This window comes from Aquarana catesbeiana, linkage group LG10 (genome assembly GCF_042186555.1).
Source record: "Aquarana catesbeiana isolate 2022-GZ linkage group LG10, ASM4218655v1, whole genome shotgun sequence".
Taxonomy (NCBI): domain Eukaryota; kingdom Metazoa; phylum Chordata; class Amphibia; order Anura; family Ranidae; genus Aquarana; species Aquarana catesbeiana.
In genome coordinates, this window is record NC_133333.1 from 31056265 (window position 1) to 31082568 (window position 26304).

General features: G+C 41.8%; 1 protein-coding gene across 2 annotated transcripts; it reads left to right on the forward strand.

Annotated features, from left to right (window-relative positions):
* On the forward strand, window positions 1-26276 carry LOC141110534 (interferon-inducible GTPase 5-like). Of its 2 annotated transcripts, XM_073601920.1 has the most exons (4): window positions 1-119; window positions 357-431; window positions 4711-4770; window positions 22034-26276. In XM_073601920.1, the coding sequence occupies exon 4, from the start codon at window positions 22056-22058 to the stop codon at window positions 23235-23237; it is 1182 nt and encodes a 393-aa protein (XP_073458021.1). In that variant the 5' UTR covers window positions 1-119; window positions 357-431; window positions 4711-4770; window positions 22034-22055; the 3' UTR covers window positions 23238-26276. The 2 variants fall into 2 exon arrangements, with proteins under 2 accessions (XP_073458021.1, XP_073458022.1); XM_073601921.1 differs by lacking the exon at window positions 4711-4770.
* Window positions 26277-26304: the final 28 nt, after the last annotated feature.

A 26304-nucleotide genomic window follows, 5' to 3' on the forward strand; every position in this document is an offset into this window, starting at 1 on the left:
TGTAAAGATGCTTTCAGTTTCACTTTATGAACATATAAAGGAAGGAAATGCTGCAGATTCACACATTCACAATCTTCTACCTACAGGACATACACATCTGAAAGAGGAACCCAGAAACGGTAAGATTGCTTTATCTTGCTACAGAGAGCAGAATTGGATTACAGACCATCATATATCAATCTATACCTGACATTCTGACTTCGCCTTTCCTTCATTTACCTGATTAAACATTAAAGGAATTATAAAGGCAGAAGGTTTTTTCATCTTAATGCATTCTATAGAAAGTATAACATGTTTGTTATTTAAAAAAAAATGAGACTTTGAAACATTTCTTTCTTTATTTGTTTTCTTAAAAGGGAAAGTCAGTGATTCAAACATTGATAACTGAATACATACAGGAAATCCACATTTGTCAGAAGAGCTTCTAAAAGGTAACATCGCTTTATTCTACCGTTATGTGACCTATCTGTATATATTGTAGGATTATAAAATAGAAGAGGGTGTGGGTTTATAACCTTATGGGACAGCCTGCATTCTGTGTGTTACAGCAGCTCATTCTATATGGAAGATATGCATGGAATTCTGGCTGCACTTATGATTCTTTATTTCTATAAGTAGACATGGAAAATGATTCTCATTCTCTCATTCGTCTTTCCCTCTCTCTCTTCCCAACATTCTTCCTCTCCCCCTTTTCTTCTTTCTTTTTTTCCCCTCCCCCCCCCCCCTTTATCTCTCTCTTCTTCCCCCTATCTTTTTCTCTTTCTTCTTCTTCCCTCATCCTCTTGGGGAAGAAGAAGAAAGAGAAAAAGATAGGGGGAAGAAGAGAGAGATAAGGGGGGGGGGAGGGGAAAAAAATCTTCTCCCCTCTCTCTTCTACCTCTATTTCTCTCCTCCCCTTCTTACTCAACTTCCCTCCTTTCTTCTTCCCCTCTCTCCCTTCTCCCCCTTTCATCTTCCTCTCTCTCTCTCTCTCTCTCTCTCTCTCTCTCTCTCCCTCTCTCTCTTCTCTCTCTCTACACCCCCCTTTCTTTCTCTCTCTCTTCTCCCCCCTCCTCTCTTTCTTCTTTCCCCCTCTTTTTCTTCTCTCTCTTCTCCCCCTCTTTTTTTTCTCTTTATTCTACCCCCCATTCGTCTTCCTCTATCCCCCCTTTCTTCTTACCCCCTCTTTTCTACATCTCTCTCTCCTTCCTCTCCCTCTCTCTTCATCCCCTCTTCTTTCCTCTCTCCCTCCACCCTCTCTCTCTTTTCTCTCTTTCTCCTTTCACCCCTCTCTCTTTTCTCTCTCTTCTTCCTCTTCCTCTCTTTCCTTTCTCTTTCTTTATCCTTCCTTCCTTCCTTCCTTCCTCCCTTCCTTCCTTCCTTCCTTCCTTCCTTCCTTCCTTCCTTCCTTCCTTCCTTCCTTCCTCTTTCTTTTCTCTATCTCCTTTGTCTCTTTTTCTCTCTTTTCTCTCTCTCTCCTTTTAATCTCTCTGTTTTTCCTATCCCTCTCTCGTGCTTTTGTTTCCTCCACTTTATCTGTCTATCCATCCTCATTGTGGAGATAGGCGTTTCCTCCCTGCATACCCCCTCCACCCTCTTCTAGTGCTGCTCATCAATGCATCCACTGCCTCCCTTATCCAGCACTGCTTACCTCTGCATCCTCTGCCTGAATGGGTTAATTATATATTCCATAGATTTACAATAGTGAAGCAACCAAGGATCCTTATCCAGACCTAGTTAGGATCAAATTGATTTACAAATCCATCCTGTGGGGAGAGGTGTGCTTCTCCTAGTAACCTCATTGTCCTTTTCTTCATCCAGCTGTATGTTGGGTGTATATTCAGACAGCCCAGGCCACACGCATTCCAAGCAAGCTTAGTCACAGCAGAGTCGCTCATTGCTTACTGATGCACATGATTAGCTTTTTTTGGCTGCTAGAATCCCCCTTCAGAGGGCAGGTGCAGTGGCAGAATACACAGGGACAGATAGAATGGATGTCCTGTGTGCTGCAGCCACCAGTGACAGGCATGAAGGAGGAACTGGCAGGATGGCGTTACATAATCCCCATCAGGTTATACGTTGTGTGACAGCACCGTGGGCTCTGTCCCCCTCCCACATTGCACACATGGAGAATATGCTACTACCCATAGGAATAAATTCCCTGGCTGCACAGTTAAAAAGTCAAAGCAGTGTGATAACGACTAGAATAACGAGAGACCCGGCTCACCCTGGGAAAGAAGATAGAAACAAGGTCTGTGGCACACATAGGGGTTGCTTTTCTGAAATTGGAGAGTACAAAATCTTGTGCAGCTGTGCATGGTAGCCAATTAGGTTCGACAAAAAAAAAAAAACTGGATGCTGATTGGTTTCTTTGCAGAGCTGCAGTGGCGGCTGGTGCTCTATTTTTTTTTTTTTTTTTTTGGGGGGGGGGGCGGCAAATAAACCACCTGCCCCCCACCCCCTGTTCTTTCAGTTAAACCCCCTCATTGCTCAGTCAATCAGCGAACAAACCCCCCCTTCGCTCATCCGCCCATCAACAACTCACTTAACTCATCCAGGTCGTGAGCAGCTTTGGCAGCTTCCCCCCCCCTCAGGTCCCGGCCAATAGGGTTGCTTCTCCTCTCGGGCAATTGGGTCTTAAGACCCGCTTCCTGATTGACCGGGAGGAGAAGAAGTAAGACAATACCGCATATTAATTTGCTATTGTCACACAACGGGTGAGCTCAGGTCGCAGTGCTCTGCGCCCCAAGCCCACACTTTTGAAGCCAATTTAGAGCCCCAGGCTCTAATCATGTGCTAAAAAAAAACCCCATTAAAATCCATGCGTTCGGCACCCTGTATGTAGATTAGGGGACGGACACATGGATTACGGGGGTGGCACCCCTGCGCCCCTAATGGAGTGGCTGCCATTGCAGAGCTGCACCAAATGTTGCACTCTCCAGTTTTAGTAAATCATTCCTATAGTGTTCCACAGTGAATGTGGATGTAGTGTGGTAATGGTGGGTGTGGTAAAAATGTCTTAACGTTGGTGTCAGTAAGAGGTAAAAAAAGGGGGGGGTGCTGATGAAGGGGAAAGGCAGTGCAGAGAAGGGTGGTTGAGCAGTGGATAGTAGGGATGGGTAGTACAGAGAGGGCACCAATGTAGTTGAGAGGGCAGTTGATGGTGGGGACAAGTAGCACAGAGGGGGGTGGCTGTTGGTGGGGGCCAGACAACACAGAGGGGACACTTGATGGTGTGGACAGACAGTACAAAGCGAGGGCAGCTGATGGTGAAGACAAGAATTACAATGGGGAGCAGTTGATTGTAGAGACAGAGGGGGCATTTGAAAGTGGGGACAGGCAGCACACAGGGAGGAGGTTGATGGTGGGCACCAGGCAGCACAGACAGCAAAGAGTGGGCAATTGATGGTGGGGACGGGCAGTACAAAGGTGGGTGGGGAGCAGCTGATGGTAGGGACAGGAAGTACAAAGGCCTGGGAGCAGGTGATGGTGGGATCAGGGACTATAATGGGGGGGCAGTCTATGGTAGGGACAGAGGGGACACTTGAAAGTGGGGAGGGGTGCAGCTGATGGTGGGGACTTGCAGCAGAGAGCGGGATGTCAATGGCATACCTCCCAGATTTTTGAGATGGGAACAAGGGACACCTATTGCAAAAGTATGTAGGCATAAGACACACACCCTGCCACACCCCCTTAAAGGAGAATTCTACAAAAAAAGATTAGTTAAACACACAAATGCTTTTTTACCTCTACTATTCCTTTATACTGGCTTTGAAAACTTACAAATGCAGCCATTTAGAAATTGGATGAAAGGTTTAGCACTGGGAGACACTTTTTGAAAGATAAAAAGTGCATTTTATATACAACCATATAGATCAGACCAAAATGAGGGACAAACGAGGAGGAAGGATGGACAGAAGGACTTTGTACCACATCAGGGACAGTTGGGAGCTATGCTATGGTGGGGACCGGACAGCACAGAAGGGGCAATTGATGGTGTGGACAGGCAGTACAAGGAAGGGGGAGCAGCTGATGGTAGGAACGGGGAGAGCAATTCATGGTGGGGACATGCAGTACAGAGAGGGTAGTAGATGGCGGTGAACAGGCAGTACAGAGGAGGCAGCAATAAGCACAGGTTTCAGGCTCCATGATCAATCTGCTTCCCCATGCCGTGGCCCCTGCATTGACCTTGGCTTTGAGCTCCATTTCCAAGCTCAGGGGGCTGCTCTCTCTTTTGCCTTGGTTCACATGGGTCTGGAGTGGGACTGGGGTCCCCACAGCTGACATTGCAGCTTTATTTCCTCTCTCCTCTCCCGGCCATGCTGTCCAATTGAGTGTCAGGAAAGGGAGGGGAGGAGGAAGAGGGATCTAGCATCTTAGCCACTGTGATAGGGCTGATTGGATAGTGAACCTTAAAGGTGCTGAAAAGCACAGCTACAGTTGAGAACATGGGTTACAACTGGGGACCCATGTAGGCACAATTTCCATCCAGGTCTGAAAATCGAAACACCACATCAGCATTTTAGAGTCCTAAACAAGACACATTTTGCCCCCTTTCTTGACGATGTGTGGACCCTGAAAAAAGTTGACTGAAATATACATTTTCTAAAATCTTTTTTACAGATTACTTAAATATAGATTCATGTAGGTTATATGTGGTTACTTGAAACTCTGACCTAATAATGTCCATTCATAATCTAGTTTTCTAAACATGCTTTTTTATTGTGACAGCCAGTACTTCAAGATAATTCTCTTCCTGCTGCATACCTGGATCACTTTGTGCTATTAATTGTAAGTTGTTTCAGAGCTAATCATTATTTATTGAATTGGTGTTATCTGCACTATCCAGTGGACTCTGTTTCTGTTATCTTTACATGTACATTTGGTCCTTGGAGATATATTCAGAGCTAGCAAAGATTTACAGCACCTGCTTGTAAACCAGTGTATCACAAGGCATTTGAAGATTTCAAAATTACACATTGCCCTACACTAAACCAGGGAATAATTTGAATATCGTGCAAAGTGTAAAATGGGCAGTTTTTGGGCATATTTCAGATCAACATTCACTATATGATATGTAGCACCCTCAGTGTACAGAGTAGGTAAATATAGTTTGGCTTCTGTGTAGGCAGAAGAGCTGGGGTTATTTGTTTGCGTTAGCTGTGCAGAGCTCCAAGGGCTGGGACTTTTGTTAGCTCCCCTTAGCTTCTAGAACTTGCTGGATAGTAGACATGTGCGCCGTCAATAAATTTGTTTTGTTCTGTTCCGTCTCGTATTAGAATTAATTTGTATTTCGTAACTCGTGTCCGAAATTCAATTTGGATTTGCACGAAATACGAATTTTCGTTAGGTCCGTTAACTTTTCGTAACAATTACGAATGTTGGTTATGATGAATTTATCATTATGAGGGTCTCCCGCCATCCCTGTGCTGTGCTGACTTCCTGGGTTTTTTAACTTCGTCATAACGAATAATCGTAATTAACAAACATTCTTATTTTGTCCGATTCTGAATCTCCCATCGACTACCAGTACCAGTCTCCCACTCCCATATTAAAAAAGGTAATTTTCCCAACCCTCACTCAGAAGCAGAAGAAAACCTCTAATTGGTCAACAAAACACAAGTCACGTTTCCGTTGTAACGGAATTTGGATCCGAAATTCGTAAATTTCATATTTCGTACAAAATTCGGAAGCAAAGGAATTCGTATTTCAGATCATCCCGAATGTACGAATTTACGGAAATTCGTACAAATTTTCAATTCGTACGAATCTAATCGCACATATCTACTGGATAGTTCTGGAACCTAGAGGGTGGAGGAACAGAGACCAAAGCCTACATATTTATGGAGTCTCCACCAATCCCTAGGTCAGGCCTAGAAGGTGAGGAGATAGGCCATAAGTGCTCAGGCTGTGACCCTTGAAAATGTATGTGTGCTGCTCAGGCTCAATAGGGAGGGGGTATATAGGTAGTGCATCCGCAGCTGCTGCTAGAGTGCTGACAGGGGATGGAACCCGTCCTGGCTCCTGCAAGAGATCAATGAAGAAAGAGGAACCCCTGAAAGTCGCACATCCACATTGTCCTACATAGATGAAAAGAGTGGCAACCTCAGCCTGGACTCCGACAGGGCCACGTCCCCAGCGCGTTTCACTTTGCACCCCAGTGCTTAGTCATGGGGATCACATGTCAACAAAATCCGTTGTCGTAAATTCCGAGCATGTGTAGACAATTTCGACGCACAAAATTCCACGTATGCTCGGAATCAAGCAGAAGAGCCGCACTGGCTATTGAACTTCATTTTTCTCTGCTCGTCGTACGTGTTGTACGTCAGTACGTTCTTGACGTTCAGAATTTCCGACAACATTTGTGTAACCGTGTCTATGCAAGACAAGTTTGAGCCAACATCCGTCGGAAATAAATCCAGGATTTTATTGTCTGAATGTCCAATCACCCAAAAGATTCCCCCAAACATTGGAAGGGATTCATCTGTTTCTGCCAACATTCACTCTATTTATTATTCAGGCAATTGATGAGTAAACTGTAAAAGGGGTTGTAAACCTTCGTGTTTTTTCACCTTAATGTATCCTATGCATTAAGGTGAAAAAAGTTCTGACAGTGACCGGCCCCCCCAGCCCCCTCGTTTTACTCACCTTAGCCCGTTCGTTCCCTCTGCGGAGACGCTCTCTACCCCTCGGCCCGGGGGTCCTGGCTCTTGATTGGATAGATTGATAGCAATGCAGCCCATGGCTCCTGCTGCTGTCAATCAAATCCAATGATGCGGGCGCCGGGGGGCGGGGCCGAGTCCGGCATTCTGTGTCTATAGATGCAAATGCTGGACTCGGGAGTGTGCCCGCAAGGTAACCCCCAAGGAGAGCGCTTCTCCCAGGGGGTAACGAATGCGAGAGCCGCCGGGGGACCCCAGAAGACAAGGTTCAGGGCCACACTGTGCAAAACGAACTGCACAGTGGAGGTAAATATGATATCTTTGTTATTTAAAAAAAAGCACCCTTTGAGGCTGAATCTGTTAATTTATTTTGCTTTTTCCGCCCCCACCTTTCTGTATTCATTACTTACCTTACTTTAGACCCAGTAACTTCATCACTAGGTCTCTGTACTTCTCAGTGCAATGCAGGCAGGTCATGGTTGGTGGGAGGGACAGGCAGGGGGCTGTACATACATGGCTTCCTGAAAACATCACAGCACCCTGTCTCAGTGCTCCTCTCAGAAGCCCCCAGCCCTGGAGCAAGCAGTGGACTGGCTCTTAGAAGGAGTTATGCAAATATTAAAATGTCTTGATGGGTGGATGTCAGTATGGAGGAGGAGGTGGTCTTAGTCACACTATATTTGCATGCAGATCACCCTTCGTTTAAAAAAAAAATTCCTGCAAGGCATTGTCATAATATAAGTGAAAAAGGATGCAGCGCTAAAGTCATAAATAATCACAACAAACAAATAATGAAAAAAAACTCTCATCAAAAAAAAAAAACTAAAGCAGATACCAAATAAAATATATATATAAAAAACAAAAAGATATAAGTCAGACTGAAAAAAAGTAATGGTGAAAAAACTTTCATCCAAGAAGACTAAGGCGGATACCGCACAAAGAAAAAATGTCATGTGCAAATAAAACTGACCACATAAAATTAATTAATAAAATATGTGATAAATCAACCTAAATGAAGCAATAACAGATACAAAAATCAATAATAAAAAGTCAATATTAAACATTTCAAAAAATTAAATATAAGTGTAAAATCCCATCTCAGAAATAATTAGTGAAGAAGTAGATAAGAAAAAAAGTCCATAAAAAAGTGAGGATAATAGTCCAGAGGTAGGTGTATGAAACCAAATCCTAGTTCCAGGATAATAGCACACCCAATGTGAGAATAGAGGCTCCTTACTAGCTGCAAGTGACCACCGTGGGTGGTCTCACCAAGCACAGGGAATAATAAGGTCTCCCAGGAACCTATAAAGGCATCAGTAAGGCAGCTGGATCCATGGCACTCGAAAGACAGAAACAAAAGGAGCTCCCATAGTGTAATTGTTTAAATGAAGGATTTATTGAATAAACAGGTTGCACTTACAAGAGATTCCATTCAAATAGGGCAAATGATCACCAAAGATCAGTGGTTACAAATTGCGGCGTCTCCACAGGCTTCCTGTAGTCAGCTTGCTTCCCATTAGTCTCGATAGGAAAAAACGTAATGACGTCAGCGTCACAGGCCCCACCCTACGCGTTTCATCACGACAGGACGTCTTCTGGGGATTGGCCAAGTGACGCTTCTCATATGCTTAGGGTTTAAATAGTATTGCGGCGCCATTTTAAGTACTGGCCGCTCCAAGCATAATTATAGAGACATGAGGGCACCACCATTTTAGCTACTGGCAAGCTCAATACATTACAATACAAAATAAAAGGAAGCCAATATAAACAAAGGAAAACAAAACGATTTCGCCATCTTGTGGCCAAACTTTATACTACACTAATGGGCAACAGAAAGCAGCATATAGGAAGAGCATGTGGAGCGCCGCATGATACACATAATACTTTTATACCCATAGATAAGTTAACCTAAAAACCACATTATACATAAATATCTAAAAGAAAAAATTAAATCCAAATAGAGAAATCAGGTGAGTGGCAATAATTAATAGACATATAAAAAAATATTTAAAAAATTAAAAAATGAAATTAAAAAATTGTTAAAAAGGAGATAAGAAGCAGAAAAAAACAAAATATAATTAGGCATGTTATGAATTATTAATAAAGGAACTGATATCTCATTCCACATTTAGGCCATGGGGCACGTAGGATTTCATATCGAAAATCCATCTCGTTTCGAGCCTAGAGATAGCCTTTTACTTTATTAATGCCCCTCCAATGAGGCTGGAGCTTATCCAAGGCTACAAAGAGGGTCCCCTTGATTTTTTTGTCATGATGTTTGGCATAATGCCTAGACAGATTATGCTAAGTAAATCCACGCTTAATATTGCCCACATGCTCAGATAAATGCACATGGAGATGGAGAGATCTCTTAGTGCGACCAATGTATTGCTTAGAACATGGGCGCTGTATCATATACACCACACACTCCGTAGTGCATGTGATGAAAGACTCAATATTATATATTTTATTGGTTTGAGTCGATTGGAAAATCTCGCATTTACGCCCTCTAAAGGAGTTAATTTGACAAATGTGACACCTTCTACATGGATAGAAACCATTCTGAGATTGGAAAAGAGAGATGATTCTGGGAGGATCTACGACATTAGGAGCAACCCTAAGACGTAGAGGAGGTGCTCCTCTAAAAATAACTACTGGGCGGTCTGGAAGGGTAGGGCCAAGTACTTTATCATTTTTAAGTAGATTCCAATATTTATTAAGAATTCTCTTAACCGAAAAATGTTGATTGGAATATCCTGTCACCAAAGCGGAGGCAAATTTGTTATCAGGAACTTGGTTGGCCCTACTAGCTCCATTGAGCATAACCTCCCTATCCATATTCCCAACTTCCACAATTGTCTCATTAATCTCTTCCTCGGAGTACCCTTTGTCCAAAAATCTCGATTTCAAGATTTGGGCCTGTTGATGATAATCAGAGATGTTGGTACAGTTTCGCCTTATTCGCTGAAACTGGCCTTTTGGGACCGCTTTCAGCCAAGAAGAGTGATGACAACTACTCAGTGGAATATAGGCATTGCGGTCTGTCTCTTTAACCAGTTGCCGACTGCCTAACGCAGATATACTGTGTCAGAATGGCACGGGCAGGCTAAATCACGTACCTGGTGCCAGAGGTGGTCGGCTTCTGACTGGGAGCATTCAGAGATGAGGGGGAGGCCATCCATTCGTGCCCCCCCCTCGCGATCGCTCCCAGCCAATGAGATCATTCCCCTGCCTCTGTATAGTACACAGAGGCAGAGGAAATTATGTCATCTCTCCTCGGCTCGGTATTTTCCGTTCCGGCGCAGAGGAGAGAAGACATCTGAGTGAGTGCACAAACACACACACAGTAGAACATGCCAAGCATACATTACACCCCCCCTTTACCCCCCCGATCCCCCCCCCCGATCACCCCCCAAGCACCCCTCCCCCCCTGTCACACTGACACCAAGCAGTTTTTTTTTTCTGATTACTGCATTGGTGTCAGTTTGTGACAGTTATGCCCCGTACACTCGGTCGGACTTTGTTCGGACATTCCGACAACAAAATCCTAGGATTTTTTCCGACGGATGCTGGCTCAAACTTGTCTTGCATACACACGGTCACACAAAGTTGTCGGAAAATCCGATCGTTCTAAACGCGGTGACGTAAAACACGTACGTCGGGACTATAAACAGGGCAGTGGCCAATAGCTTTCATCTCTTTATTTATTCTGAGCATGCGTGGCACTTTGTCCGTCGGATTTGTGTACACACGATCGGAATTTCCGACAACGGATTTTGTTGTCGGAAAATTTTATATCCTGCTCTCAAACTTTGTGTATCGGAAAATCCGATGGAAAATGTGTGATGGAGCCTACACACGGTCGGAATTTCCGACAACAAGGTCCTATCACACATTTTCCGTCTGAAAATCCGACCGTGTGTACGGGGCCTTAGTGTGGTAGGGCAGTCAGTGTTAGCCCCCTTTAGGTCTAGGGTACCCCCTTAACCCCCCTAATAAAGTTTTAACCCCTTGATCACCCCCTGTCGCCAGTGTCGCTAAGCGATCAATTTTCTGATCGCTGTATTAGTGTTACTGGTGACGCTAGTTAGGGAGGTAAATATTTAGGTTCACTGTCAGCGTTTTATAGCATCAGGGACCCCCATATACTACCTAATAAATGTTTTAACCCCTTGCTTGCCCCCTAGTTAACCCTTTCACCAGTGATCACCGTATAACTGTTACGGGTGACGCTGGTTAGTTCATTTATTTTTTATAGTGTCAGGGCACTCGCCATTTATTACCTAATAAAGGTTTAGCCCCCTGATCGCCCGGCAGTGATATGCGTCGCCCCAGGCAGCGTCAGGTTAGTGCCAGTAGGGCTAATACCCACGCACGCAGCATACGCCTCCCTTAGTGGTATAGTATCTGAACAGATCAATATCTGATCCGATCAGATCTATACTAGCGTCCCCAGCAGTTTAGGGTTCTAAAAAACGCAGTGTTAGCGGGATCAGCCCAGATACCTGCTATCACCTGTGTTTTGCCCCTCCGCCCGGCCCAGCCCAGCCCACCCAAGTGCAGTATCGATCGATCACTGTCACTTACAAAACACTAAATGCATAACTGCAGCGTTCGCAGAGTCAGGCCTGATCCCTGTGATCGCTAACTATTTTTTTGGTAGCATTTTGGTGAACTGGCAAGCACCAGCCCCAAGCAGCGTCAGGTTAGCGCCAGTAGCGCTAACACATAAGCACGCACCGTACACCTCCCTTAGTGGTATAGTATCTGAACGGATCAATATCTGATCTGATCAGATCTATACTAGCGTCCCCAGCAGTTTAAGGTTCCCAAAAACACAGTGTTAGCGGGATCAGCCCAGATACCTGCTAGCACCTGCGTTTTGCCCCTCCGCCCGGCCCAGCCCAGCCCACCTAAGTGCAGTATCGATCGATCACTGTCACTTACAAAACACTAAACACATAACTGCAGCGTTCGCAGAGTCAGGCCTGATCCCTGCGATCGCTAACAGTTATTTTGGTAGCGTTTTGGTGAACTGGCAAGCACCAGCGGCCTAGTACACCCCGGTAGTAGTCAAAGCAGCACTGCAGTAACACTTGGTGACGTGGCGAGTCCCATAAGTGCAGTTCAAGCTGGTGAGGTGGCAAGCACAAGTAGTGTCCCGCTGCCACCAAGAAGACAAACACAGGCCCGTCGTGCCCATAGTGCCCTTCCTGCTGCATTCGCCAATCCTAATTGGGAACCCACCACTTCTGCAGCACCCGTACTTCCCCCATTCACATCCCCAACCAAATGCAGTCGGCTGCATGAGAGCCATTTTCTTTATGTCCCCCGGAGTACCCCTACCCAACGAACCCCCCCCAAAAAAAGATGTTGTGTCTGCAGCAAGCGCGGATATAGGCGTGACACCCGCTATTATTGTCCCTCCTGTCCTGACAATCCTGGTCTTTGCATTGGTGAATGTTTTGAACGCTACCATTCACTCGTTGAGTATTAGCGTAGGGTACAGCATTACACAGACTAGGCACACTTTCACAGGGTCTCCCAAGATGCCATCGCATTTTGAGAGACCCGAACCTGGAACCGGTTACAGTTATAAAAGTTACAGTTACAAAAAAAAGTGTAAAAAAAAAACACAAAAAAATATATAAAATAAAAAAATAGTTGTTGTTTTATTGTTCTCTCTCTCTCTATTCTCTCTCTATTTTTCTGCTCTTTTTTACTGTATTCTATTCTGCAATGTTTTATTGTTATTATGTTTTATCATGTTTGCTTTTCAGGTATGCAATTTTTTATATACTTTACTGTTTACTGTGCTTTATTGTTAACCACTTTTTTGTCTTCAGGTACGCCATTCACGACCTTGAGTGGTTATACCAGAATGATGCCTGAAGGTTTAGGTATCATCTTGGTATCATTCTTTTCAGCCAGCGGTCGGCTTTCATGTAAAAGCAATCCTTGTGGCTAATTAGCCTCTAGACTGCTTTTACAAGCAGTGGGAGGGAATGCCCCCCCGTCGTCTTCCGTGTTTTTCTCTGGCTCTCCTGTCTCAACAGGGAACCTGAGAATGCAGCCAGTGATTCAGCCAGCTGACCATAGAGCTGATCAGAGACCAGAGTGGCTCCAAACATCTCTATGGCCTAAGAAACCGGAAGCTACCAGCATTTTATGACTTAGATTTCGCCGGATGTAAACAGAGCCATTGGGAAATTGGGAAAGCATTTTATCACACCGATCTTGGTGTGGTCAGATGCTTTGAGGGCAGAGGAGAGATCTAGAGTCTAATAGACCCCAATTTTTTCAAAAAAGAGTACCTGTCACTACCTATTGCTATCATAGGGGATATTTACATTCCCTGAGATAACAATAAAAATGATTTAAAAAAAAAAAAATGAAAGGAACAGTTTAAAAATAAGATAAAAAAGCAAAAAAATAATAAAGAAAAAAAAAAAGCACCCCTGTCTCCCCCTGCTCTCGCGCTAAGGCGAACGCAAGCGTTGGTTTGGCGTCAAATGTAAACAGCAATTGCATAATGCATGTGAGGTATCACCGCGAAGGTCAGATCGAGGGCAGTAATTTTAGCAGTAGACCTCCTCTGTAAATCTAAAGTGGTAACCTGTAAAGGCTTTTAAAAATGTATTTATTTACCTGACTAGACGAAAATTATAACAAGTAAGCTAGACAGTACATGTGAACCAACCGTTCTGCGGTTGAACTATGGAGCATTAACCATATATCAATACTCTTCTTACTTGTACAGTTAAAAACACTTCCTTCTTCTCCTAGGTTATGTTTAGAGGATTAATGGACAATAAGCAAAGATGGAATGGGGGAGGGGGAAATAAAAATAAAACGGATATGTGCAAGGATTTATGGGGATGACTCCACCACCAAGTCACAGTGAGTTCCCAAGGGGGTGACTGGTGATAGGAGACAACATTTATCATCCCACTTGATAGCCCTTATGGGCCATGTATGGGCGTTACAATTGTAGGGTAAATGCATGATTTTCCTGGCTGTAATTATCTTTATCACAGTCTATGTTGCCTGTCGATGTATGATATATGATGTTCACCCCCCTCTCTTTTTTTGTTTTTTTTCCCTCTCTTTGTATTCAGAAAAACTAAATAAAAATTATTGTTTAAAAAAAAAAAAAAAAAAATGTATTTATTTTGTTGCCACTGCACATTTGTGCGCAATTTTAAAGCATGTCATGTTTGGTATCCATGTACTTGGCCTAAGATCATCTTTTTTATATCATCAAACATTTGGGCAATATAGTGTGTTTTAGTGCATTAAAATTTAAAAAAGTGTGTTTTTTCCCCAAAAAATGCGTTTGAAAAATCGCTGCGCAAATACTGTGTGAAAAAAAAAAAGAAACACCCACCATTTTAATCTGTAGGGCATTTGCTTTAAAAAAATATATAATGTTTGGTGGTTCAAAGTAATTTTCTTGCAAAAAAAAAATAATTTTTTCATGTAAACAAAAAGTGTCAGAAAGGTCTTTGTCTTCAAGTGGTTAGAAGAGTGGGTGATGTGTGACATAAGCTTCTAAATGTTGTGCAAAAAATGCCAGGACAGTTCAAAACCCCCCAAATGACCCCATTTTGGAAAGTAGACACCCCAAGCTATTTGCTAAGAGTCATGTCGAGTCCATGGAATATTTTATATTGTGACACAAGCTGCGGGAAAGAGACTTTTTTTTTTGCACAAAGTTGTCACTAAATGATATATTGCTCAAACATGCCATGGGAATATGTGAAATTACACCCCAAAATACATTCTGATGCTTCTCCTGAGTACGGGGATACCACATGTGTGAGACTTTTTGGGAGCCTAGCCGCGTACGGGACCCCGAAAACCAAGCATGCCTTCAGGCTTTCTAAGGGCCTAAATTTTTGATTTCACTCTTCACTGCCTATCACAGTTTCGGAGGCCATGGAATGCCCAGGTGACACAAACCCCCCTGAATGACACCCCAAGCTATTTGCTGAGAGGCATGTTGAGTCGATGGAATATTTTATATTTTGACACAAGTTGCGGGAAAGTGACACATTTTTTTTTTTTGTGCACAAAGTTGTCACTAAATGATATATTGCTCACACAGGCCATGGGCATATGTGGAATTGCACCCCAAAATACATTTAGCTGCTTCTCCTGAGAATGTGGATACCACATGTGTGGGACTTTTTGGGAGCCTAGCCGCGTACGGGGCCCCGAAAACCAATCACTGCCTTCAGGATTTCTAAGGGTGTAAATTTTTGATTTCACTCTTCACTGCCTATCACAGTTTCGAAAGGCCATGGAATGCCCAGGTGGCACAACCCCCCCCAAATGACCCCATTTTGGAAAGTAGACACCCCAATCTATTTGCTGAGAGGCGTGGTGAGTATTTTGCAGCTCTCATTTGTTTTTGAAAATGAAGAAAGACAAGAAAAACATTTTTTTTTTCTTTTTTCAATTTTCAAAACTTTGTGACAAAAAGTGAGGTCTGCAAAATACTCACAATACCTCTCAGCAAATAGCTTGGGGTGTCTACTTTCCAAAATAGGGTTATTTGGGGGGGGGGGGGGTTATGCCATCTGGGCATTTTATGGCCTTCAAAACTGTGATAGGTAGTGAGGAGTAAAATCAAAAATTTACGCCCTTAGAAATCCTGAAGGCGGTGATTGGTTTTCGGGGCCCCGTACGCGGCTAGGCTCCCAAAAAGTCCCACACATGTGGTATCCCCATACTCAGGAGAAGCAGCTGAATATATTTTGGGGTGCAATTCCACATATGCCCATGGCCTGTGTGAGCAATATATCATTTAGTGACAACTTTTTGTAATTTTTTTTTTTTTGTCATTCAATCACTTCAATCATTCAATCATTCAATCAAAAAAAAAATATTCAATGGGCTCAACATGCCTCTCAGCAATTTCCTTGGGGTCTCTACTTTCCAAAATGGGGTCATTTGGGGGGGTTTTGTACCGCCCTGCCATTTTAGCACCTCAAGAAATGACATAGGCAGTCATAAACTAAAAGCTGTGTAAATTCCAGAAAATGTACCCTAGTTTGTAGACGCTATAACTTTTGCGCAAACCAATAAATATACGCTTATTGACTTTTTTTTACCAAAGACATGTGGCCAAATACATTTTGGCCTAAATGTATGACTGAAATTGAGTTTATTGGATTTTTTTTTATAACAAAAAGTAGAAAATATAATTTTTATCAAAATTTTTGGTCTTTTTCCGTTTATAGCGCAAAAAATAAAAACCGCAGAGCTTTCAAAAGAAAGCTCTATTTGTGGGAAGAAAAGGACGCAAATTTTGTTTGGGTGCAGCATTGCATGACCGTGCAATTAGCAGTTAAAGCGACGCAGTGCCAAATTGTAAAAAGTGCTCCGGTCAGGAAGGGGGTAAATCCTTCCGGGGCTAAAGTGGTTAAAATATGTGGTAGTGGTAAGCTGGCCATTTTTAACAATAATATTAAGGTCCGAAAAATGGATCTGAGCTTGGCTAGCCTCGTATTGCAAAGAAATGCCCCTATCATTCAAATTGAGCCTCTGAAAAAAGGCCTCAAGAGAGGATAGGTCACCTTCCCACAAAAGGAGTACATCATCAATGTACCTTTTCCAAAGGCGCAACTCCTTTGGTGGGTTGACATCAATTACCTCACTTTCCCAACGGCCATAAAGAGGTTCGCTAGACTAGGCGTGAATTTAGCGCCCATAGCGACACCAACAGTTTGCAAAAAGAAATTACCCCAAAACAAAAATAATTATGGCTTGTGGCAAAAAACAAAAGATTTAAAATGAAATCCCTCTGTATTGATGGCAGGGAATGATCTTGTTCAAGATAAAATTTAGCCGCCTCAAGCCCGTGCTGATGCGATATAACGGTATAGAGAGAGGCAACATCCGCAGTTGCCAGAATGCAACCCTCTCTCCACCCACAATCAAACAAGAGATTGATAACTTGTGTCGTATCTCTCAAATACGCAGGGGTATTAACAACAAGAGGTTGTAAAAAATTATCAACATATCTCCCTATTCTCACCGTAATCGAGTCAATGCCACTAATAATCGGGCGACCGGGAGGTTTGAATAAACTCTTGTGGATTTTGGGTAAATAATAAATCACTGGTACCCTCGGAGCGGAGGGTACCAAATATGCCTTTTCTTTCTTATTTAAAATACCAGATTGAAATCCACCATCAATCGGAGATGAAAGTTCTCTCTTAAATTTAAAAGTAGGGTTCGACCCCAGTCTAGTATAAGTCACACTGTCTGACAAAAGCCTATTCATCTCCTCCAAGTAGTCACTTTTATTTAAAATAACGACCCCCCCACCCTTGTCAGCAGGACGTATGACTATGTCATTACGTGCGCAAATCTGCTTCAGGTTATGTTGGAGGGTATGGTTATTCCTGTATCTTGGTGTTTTAAGCGCTACCAAATCCTTAACTACCATCTCCTTCAAAATCTGAATAGACGGAGCTACAAAACCAGGGGGATTAAACAAAGATGCATGAGAAAAATTAGTATGCCTGATCTGAACCACAGCCTCATTTCTGGCAATAACAGGAGGTAAAAGATTAGCCCCTGGATCAGAATTCTGAGAAGCATTTGTGGGTACCCTATTGATGCTTTGATATACATCAGTGGAGGCTAATTGACCCAATGGATTCAGAAGAAAATGTCTTTTAATATTCATTTTACGGAACTTATGGACATCTATAAATGTCTTGAATTTGTTAAGTGCACGAGGAGGTGCAAATTTGAGTCCTTGACTGAGTACAGCTTGTTCACCCTCAGACAATTGAACAGAACTCAAATTAAAGACACCACTAATACTTAACGCTTTCTTTTCTTTGGACCTGACCCTCCTCCCCCCTCTGATGCCTCTCTTTCTTCGTATCCCCTTTTTGGGCTGGTGTTGCTCAGGGGAAAAAAATGGCGGGATTGCTCAGTATTATCAGAGACAAAGGGGGATTCCTGTTGTTCACCCCTTTGTCTAAAAAGATAATCATTGGGGTGTCTCATAATAGCAGAGTCAGCTCCATAACTATCATCTTGATAATAAGAAAGAGGAGAAAACCTATTTTGTAGAGGGATGTTCTGTCTGTCAGGCCTATCTCTGTATTGATTGACAAGATCTCTAGGATCTTCTCTATAATTCGTTTGTTTCTGATATTTAGGGTTATTTTTTAAGGGGTCCTCTGAGGTGGATAGTTATTTCTGTAAGGAGTCCTCTGAGGTAGAGAGTTACTTCTGTAAGGAGTCCTCTGAGGTGGAAAACCATTCCAATAGGGAGTTTTCTGAGGAGGGTAGTCATTTCTATGATCAATCGATTTTTTAGAAGTATCATTTCTATATGGAGACCTAGGTGGATAAAAATCAGATCTCCTGGAATAATCACCATTCTGTAGAGTCTGTAGGGGAAACCCAGGGTGTTGATAATGATTACCATTATGCTTGTTTGGTTTAGTTTTAATGAAACCATGACCCTTATAACCACATTGAGGAACTTGTCCCCACCGTCCACCCATATTATCTCTTATAACTTGCAATGGGGGAGATATGATTGCATTAAACAAAGGAGGGGCAGGTATCTGCGTTGGGAGGGTGGAGGGTATGAGCATTCCCTCACTTTCACTAGGTTCATCAGGTTTAATCTGCCACTTAAAGACTACTTTGTTTGAATAATCACCAAGATCACGGTTATACTTTTTCTTCTTTTTTTTTTTTTTTTGATCACTATCTTCTTTTTCAAGAAAAAGTCTCAGGCTTTCTGATTTCTGTTTATAAACATCAAGGTCTTTAAGTGAAGACAATTTCTCTCTTACCACACAAATTCCATCGTTAAGATATTTAAGTTTTTTATGCTTTTTCCCCAATAAAAATTGGAGAAATTGAATCCCAGTATCATTAAAATAAGTGAACCAACCTTCCAAGTCAGTTTCACCTTTTTGTGGACTCACTTCCCACCTTAAACTTCGAGGTACCATCTTTTGTGCAACATACTGTTCAAGATATGCCACATCCCAATTAGTATGCAACTCAGAAACTAAAAGGTTTTTAAGTCTAAGGAACAGACCGCCTATTTCATCAGTCTGTTCCATATTTCCATCTAAAACACCCTCTGTGTTAATATTATGTTGGGATCTAAAATCAAAAATATCCATATTGAAGTTTCAGCAGCAACGTTGCAGTATCAAGATTAGAAATGTTAAAAGAACCACAAAGGTTAACGCTGCGCTCAAAATTAGATTAAAGGTAAATAAAAAAAGAAGAAAAGAAAATAAAGCAGCCAACACCAAAAAGTCTAATACAAAAACTCCAGTACATAAGGGAAAAAGGATGCAGCAGTAAAGTCATAAAAATTCACAACAAAGGAATAATGAAAAAAAAACTCTCATCGAAAAAACTAAAGCAGATACCAAATAAAATATATATATATAAAAAACAAAAAGATATAAGTCAGACTGAAAAAAGTAATGGTGAAAAAACTTTCATCCAAGAAGACTAAGGCGGATACCGCACAAAGAAAAAATGTGATGTGCAAATAAAATTGACCACATAAAATTAATTAATAAAATATGTGATAAATAAACCTAAATGAAGCAATAACAGATACAAAAATCAATAATAAAAAGTCAATATTAAAAATTTCAAAAAATTAAATTTAAGTGTAAAATCCCATCTCAGAAATAATCAGTGAAGAAGTAGATAAGAAAAAAAGTCCATAAAAAAGTGAGGATAATAGTCCAGAGGTAGGTGTATGAAACCAAATCCTAGTTCCAGGATAATAGCACACCCAATGTGAGAATAGAGACTCCTTACCAGCTGCAAGTGACCACCGTGGGTGGTCTCACCAATCACAGGGAATAATAAGGTCTCGCAGGAACCTATAAAGGCATCAGTAAGGCAGCTGGATCTGTGGCACTCGAAAGACAGAAACAAAAGGAGCTCCCATAGTTTAATCGTTTAAATTTTGTTTGCTTGGTGCTTGGTGAGACCACCCACGGTGGTCACTTGCAGCTGGTAAGGAGCCTCTATTCTCACATTGGGTGTGCTATTATCCTGGAACTAGGATTTGGTTTCATACACCTACCTCTGGACTATTATCCTCACTTTTTTATGGACTTTTTTTCTTATCTACTTCTTCACTGATTATTTCTGAGATGGGATTTTACACTTATATTTAATTTTTTAAAATTTTTAATATTGACTTTTAATTATTGATTTTTTCTGTTATTGCTTCATTTAGGTTTATTTATCACATATTTTATTAATTAATTTTATGTGGTCAATTTTATTTGCACATCACATTTTTTCTTTGTGTGGTATCCGCCTTAGTCTTCTTGGATGAAAGTTTTTTCACCATTACTTTTTTTCAGTCTGACTTATATCTTTTCGTTTTTTTATATATATATTTTATTTGGTATCTGCTTTAGTTTTTTTGATGAGAGTTTTTTTTCATTATTCCTTTGTTGTGATTACTTATGACTTTAGCGCTGCATCCTTTTTCACTTATGTACTGGAGTTTTTGTATTAGACTTTTTGGTGCTGGCTGCTTTATTTTCTTTTCTTTTTTTATTTACCTTTAATCTAATTTTGAGCGCAGTGTTAACCTTTGTGGTTCTTTTAACATTGTCATAATATGCTAGTATGTATCGCATACTAGCACATTATGAGAAACTTACCTTAGAACAAAGCCCTCACCGATGAGACGGCTGACATCTTCCCTCGGTCTTCCGTCTGAGTTTGCAGCCTCCGACTACATGAGTCCCGTTTTCGGCACGGACTCAAATGGTAATTTCTAATGTCTAATGTAAGCCGTACACTCAGAGCGCGTGCGCCAATGATGTCACCGGCTGCAGTTCTTGTTTAGGAGATATTCACAGTACTTTTTATACCTGTAGGTATAAGTGGTAGTACAGAGTTTAGTACCACTTTAAGTAATCCCCACATGTGATACTGAGCCTGCATGATTCAAAGACTAGACATACAATGAATGAAAGTGGGGGGGCAGGGACACTCAGGCTGAAGAGGAAAGGGCTAGATGATGCTGGGAGTCCTCTAGCCAGGGAATGAGGGGAGCTCTATCTGACTTTCTGTAGCTTCTAATGCACATTGTGAAAAGCTCACAGTGTGCAGTGAAATCATAGTAAACAATTTTCAGTAAAGGAGAGGAGAAGGTACAAATGCAAGACTGAAGGGGAGATGGGAGTTCGGCATTAAATCAGCATTGCCTAGATCAGTGGTCTCCAAACTGTGGCCCAGGGGCCATATGCGGCCCTTTGCTTGCTATTACCCAGCCCTTGGGGTGCTCTTTCATTCACTGAAACCAGCAAAAGGGCACAGTCCCTCCCACTCACACCAAAGATGGGGCATTTTTCCCCATTGACATCGGGGTCTTTTTTACTCCCAATGGCCACAGTCCGTCCCCCCTAAAGTCTGAAGCAAAGTAAACTGACCCCTCGTTTAGAACATTTGGAGAATGTCATTTGAAAAACTAGAGTAGAGTTTTCTTTTCATATTTTTGGTTATATCTTTGTGGCATGACTCTTGGTGTAAATCTTGTTAGTTATTTATCCGCAGACAACTTCTGTCCATGTTGCTGAAACCAAATAAAAAATCATACCTCCCCCCCTCCCCTCCCCGAGTTAACTGCCCAGCATGCCATGCACCAGGCACACAGGCTGGTATCACCATAGCAAGGTAGTTGCAAGTGCTCAGCTTCCCTACTATCCCGTTGGCAGCTAGAATGCACTGGGTGGGTGCTTTGAGAGGGGGGGGGGTTCAAAAAAAAAATGGGGGACCCCCTTATCAAGTTAACGATGCTTGCCAATGCAGGAGGGGGTGAATGGGGGTCAGCAAGGATGGCTTTATGTACCACACAACTCCAAGTTTTAGGGAGTCACTCAGACCACCAACCAGTTCACAAGTGTGTGCGGGTAAGAAATATAAAAGCAAAAAAACCCACCATACTCCAGGCTGTGCTAGGGGCTAATGCATCTCAAGATGGACAATTTGCTGCCCCTTCCTTTGTTTGGATCGGATCCAGCATTGTTGGCAGCAGAGGGAAATTGTAACATACTATTTATTCCTCTTTGCTAAAACTCAGGGGGTAAAATTTGGCCTTGCTCAGCATGTTTTTATGTACCCAGTAACCCAGGGAACTCGGGGGATGGAGTCTACTATGTCATCATTGCCCATACTTGGACTAGGTGCTATATAAGCCACCCACCCCTTGCTGACACTGCGTTCTGGCCAACAGGGTCCCACAGAGCCTGTGCCCAGCTGCATTGTGTATGGGTGCTTTGGGAGGAAGACCCACATTTTTAGGGGCGCTCCACATATCCCTAAGTGTTTGACCTCTCTCTTCTCCTTTCTTTTATTAGATTATTCTGTCTAAGTAAAAATATGGATTCTTCTACCACAGAACAACTTGGAAAGGAGGTAACAGAAGCCCTAGAAAAGGGAGATACAGCTGGAGCCTTGGAAAGAGTCAAGAAATGTTTGAGTGACGTGGAAAATACCCCCCTGAACGTCGCAATTACTGGAGAATCGGGGTCAGGAAAGTCCACATTTATCAACGCCCTCCGTGGTCTTGGTGATGAAGATGAAGGATCGGCTCAGACCGGTGTGGTGGAGACCACTATGGAGCCAACTCCTTATCCCCATCCAAAGAATAAGAGCGTAACCTATTGGGATCTTCCTGGAACAGGAACTCCTAATTTTAAAGCCAGAGAATATCTGAATAAAGTTCAGCTTCGGCAGTATGACTTTTTTATTATAATTGCATCTGAAAGATTCAAAGAGAATCACATATTGCTGGCTGAGGAGATCCAAAAAATGAATAAGAAGTTTTACTTTGTGAGATCAAAAATTGACAGGGACTTACGTGACAGCCAAGAACGTAGACCTAAAACTTTCAATGAAAAAGAGTTATTAGAGAAGATCAGGCAAGATTGTGTTAATTCTCTCAAAGTTAATTTAAACAATATTAAAAGTGATTCTGTCTTTCTTGTATCTTCTTTCCAGCCTGAGAAATTTGATTTCTCTCGTTTGCTGAAAATGTTTGAGGACGAGCTTCCAAGTCACAAGCGTTATGTTTATTTACGAGCCCTGCCTAACATTTCCTCTCAGGTAATAGAAATGAAAAAGCAAGGTCTACAAAGTGTAATTCTTTTGGTCATGGCGCAAGCCGCTGTAGCGTCAATTGTCCCTGGGTTATCAGATCTCAATGAGATTTTATCCTTATCTTACCGTATTCGGGGATATGTAGAATGTTTTGGTCTTGATGAGAAATCTTTGAGCAACTTGGAGGAAAGGTCTGGTAGAAGTGATCTGAAACATTTAATGAAATCCCCATTTGTGATTCATGAGATCACTTCTGATCTTGTGAGTAGAGAGCTAAAGGAAAGGAATGGTGCTGCTTATATGAGACTTAAATCTTTTTGCAACTGGATTCCATTACTAAGTGCTGCTGTGTCTGGTCCCTTGTCTGCAGGCGCTTGTTTTAAACTCCTTTTCTCTGCCCTGGATGAGATTGCAAAAGATGCAAAAGTTGCTCTTGAAGCTGCTTTTGGCTGTCCAGAATAATGTAATGAATGTGTACGTTCATTATAAAAGATTCAATCAGGGTTGTCAGTCGTGGATATTTAAATAATTTGATTGTGAATATAGCGAGAACAAGAAAACTGTATTTGCTTATTTGGCAGTGTGTATTCTTTATTCTTCCTAATCTACATTTTATTCTAGAATTATATTAAAGCGTATGATGGGAAATATAAACCCCATCACTACAATCTCATATCAGTTTTGGATGTTAATGTCATTTGAAAATGTTATTTTCAAAATGTTTAAAACTGCAGCTTTTATTAACCACTTCAGCCCCGGAAGATTTGGCCCCTTATTGAACGGGCCATTTTTTACGATACGGCACTGCGTCATTTTAACTGACAATTACGCGGTCGTGTGACGTTGTACAAAAACAAAATTGTGGTTCTTTTTTTTCCCCACAAATAGAGCTTTCTTTTGGTGGTATTTGATCACCTCTGCGATTTTTATTTTTCGCGCTATAAACAAAAAAAGAGCGACAATTTTGAAAAAAAAAAAACAATATTTTTTACTTTTTGAATTAAAAAAGTGTAGATGTCGCTATTCTTCTTTGATAATAATAAATGTAATCGAAGATGGGAGCCAAGTGGTGGTGAAAATTTGTTGAAGACTTATGCCCCGTACACACGGTCGGACTTTCCAACGGAAAATGTGCGATCGGAGCTTGTTGTCGGAAATTCCGACCGTGTGTGGGCTCCATCGGACTTTTTCCATCGGAATTTGCGACACACAAAGTTTGAGAGCAGGCTATAAAATTTTCCGACAACAAAATCCGCTTCTTTAAATTCCGATCGTTCTTAGACAAATTCGACGGACAAAGTGCCACGCATGCTCAGAATAAATTAAGAGACGAAAGCTATTGGCTACTGCCCTGTTTATAGTCCCAACGTACAAGTTTTACGTCACCGCGTTCAGAACGATCGGATTTTCCAACAACTTTGTGTGACCGTGTGTATGCAAGACAAGTTTGAGCCAACATCCGTCGGAAAAAATCCATGGATTTTGTTGTCGGAATGTCCGATCGTGTGTACAGGGCATTAGTCTAACACCAAAATCCCAAACAGAAAATCAATACTAAAAATCCCAAAACAGAAAATCAATAGTAAAAGTGAAAAAAACCTTCATCAGTGAAAATGAAGTGTTGTGCTACACCCCCTGCCCTTTGCAGAGTCAAGAAAGTGCGTAGGAAGTAGTTTGACTCTACCTAGTATTGAAAGGTACTTTAGTAACCCCAGTATCGATGTGTTAGATTGTCTGTGATGTCAAAAAAGTGGCTTAGAACAAGTGTGTGTGTTACACCCTCTGCCTGCTACACAAGTGAGTGATATATTTGTTGCAAAAATTGAATGCAATACCCTCTTTGTCAAAAACCAATGTGCAAACATAAACATATAATCACAAATATAAATATATGGTGAACCAAAAATAATTCATTATAAAAAACAAATATATATCTTTGTGAACACAAAATTGGTATACAAGCTGCTATAACACTATGCAGTTAGTCCATTGAATAAAATGACTTGTGCTCGAAAAACAGTGTCCAGTGCCTGTTCAGAATGGTGTTGGTTATTCTTTCAAGTGATAATGGTGCCAGGTGACTTTATCCATGCTGGTAATAAGTTTGCACTCACCAGATGACATTTCCCCCCCAGGGGTGTTGAGTGTTCACAGTATAAGCCACTGTGTAGCTCTCTGGAGCCTGCTGGATAATCAGCGAGTCAATTGCTGGCTTTCCCCCAGGTTGTTACATGGAGAAAAAGAGGAATGCCTATAATATTGCATAACTGCGGTGGCTGGTCTGGAAGGGGTTGAAAAACCTGATCCTGCCATGAAGGTCTTTGTTCAGGCACTTCCTATCATAGGGCAACAACAGTCGCCTAGCTGTGCTCCTGCCTTGGAAATATATTTTCTGTTTATACCTATACTTGGAACAAAAAGTGCCTGTAAAGAGGCTGCAGGAGTATAAAAATTGGTGAAAAAATGACCTTTATTAAAATATATATATAATACTAATCATTTAGGGTACACAGTATGTTGGCAAACCAAACGTCATTAATTCTGGCTTTACATGTACTTTAAAACAAGCTTCTTTCTCCTTCCTTCTCCCTCAGGATGGATATGTACTATGTGGTCGGAGTGGTTAGACTCCATCAGTGATATTATGGGAAAGAAACAATAGGACAGGAAGGCACAATCTAGTTGTCTCATGAAACAACACCTATTCAAGCCCTAGATGCATGAATAAAGCAAGGCTGATAAAACAAATACTCATGAGTATAATAACAAAGTCCGCAACAGGAGCATCAAAGTTATCACTAAAGGACAAACAGGGGTATACTCCATCCAAGGTAGTAGGGGGAACAATGTCCTTTCACAAATGGCAGCCTCTAGATGGGACCTGAAGCAGCTTCCAACATAAGCTGAGAAGAAAGAAGGAGATAGGTGCCTCTAAGTGTAGATTTATGTAAAACAGACAAATGGCAACTCACATAGGGCTGGTAAATAAGGCCGGCTGTGGATGTAATAACAGTCGCATTTCTTGTCAAGCTTCCCTTTTTACATTCAAAGTGCGCATGCTCTGAAAAGCATTGCCTCACTTCCAGTGACGTCATCACGCCTCACGCTGTGCTCCACGAGCGCTTCAGTCCTCGTTCCCAGATCACTTCCACCATACAGGTGACTATCTGGAACTGAGCAGAGCATTACAGCTTTTGGAGACAGCGTCCTGGATGATTACATCTGATGACGGCTTATCCAACATATACTGCTGATGTGCCTTATCTACCGGCCCTATGTGAGTTGCCATTTGTCTGTTTTAACACTTCTACACTTAGAGACACTTCTCTCCATGATATTATGGGAAAGGAAGGTGATAATACCCTGCTTGCCATGTACTATATATATTTCTACTATATCTGCTCGCTTTATATCAATGAAATACATTGTATTGGTTGTATGCACAAAATTAATGTGTTTGAAGATATCATTTAATAAACTGTAAAAATTATAAAAATACAACGGTGTCTTTTTTTTGTTTAATAGTTTT

Coding starts and splice junctions, on each gene's coding strand:
- LOC141110534 (XM_073601920.1), top strand. CDS start 22,056: ATGGATTCTTCTACCACAGAACAACTTGGAAAGGAGGTAACAGAAGCC.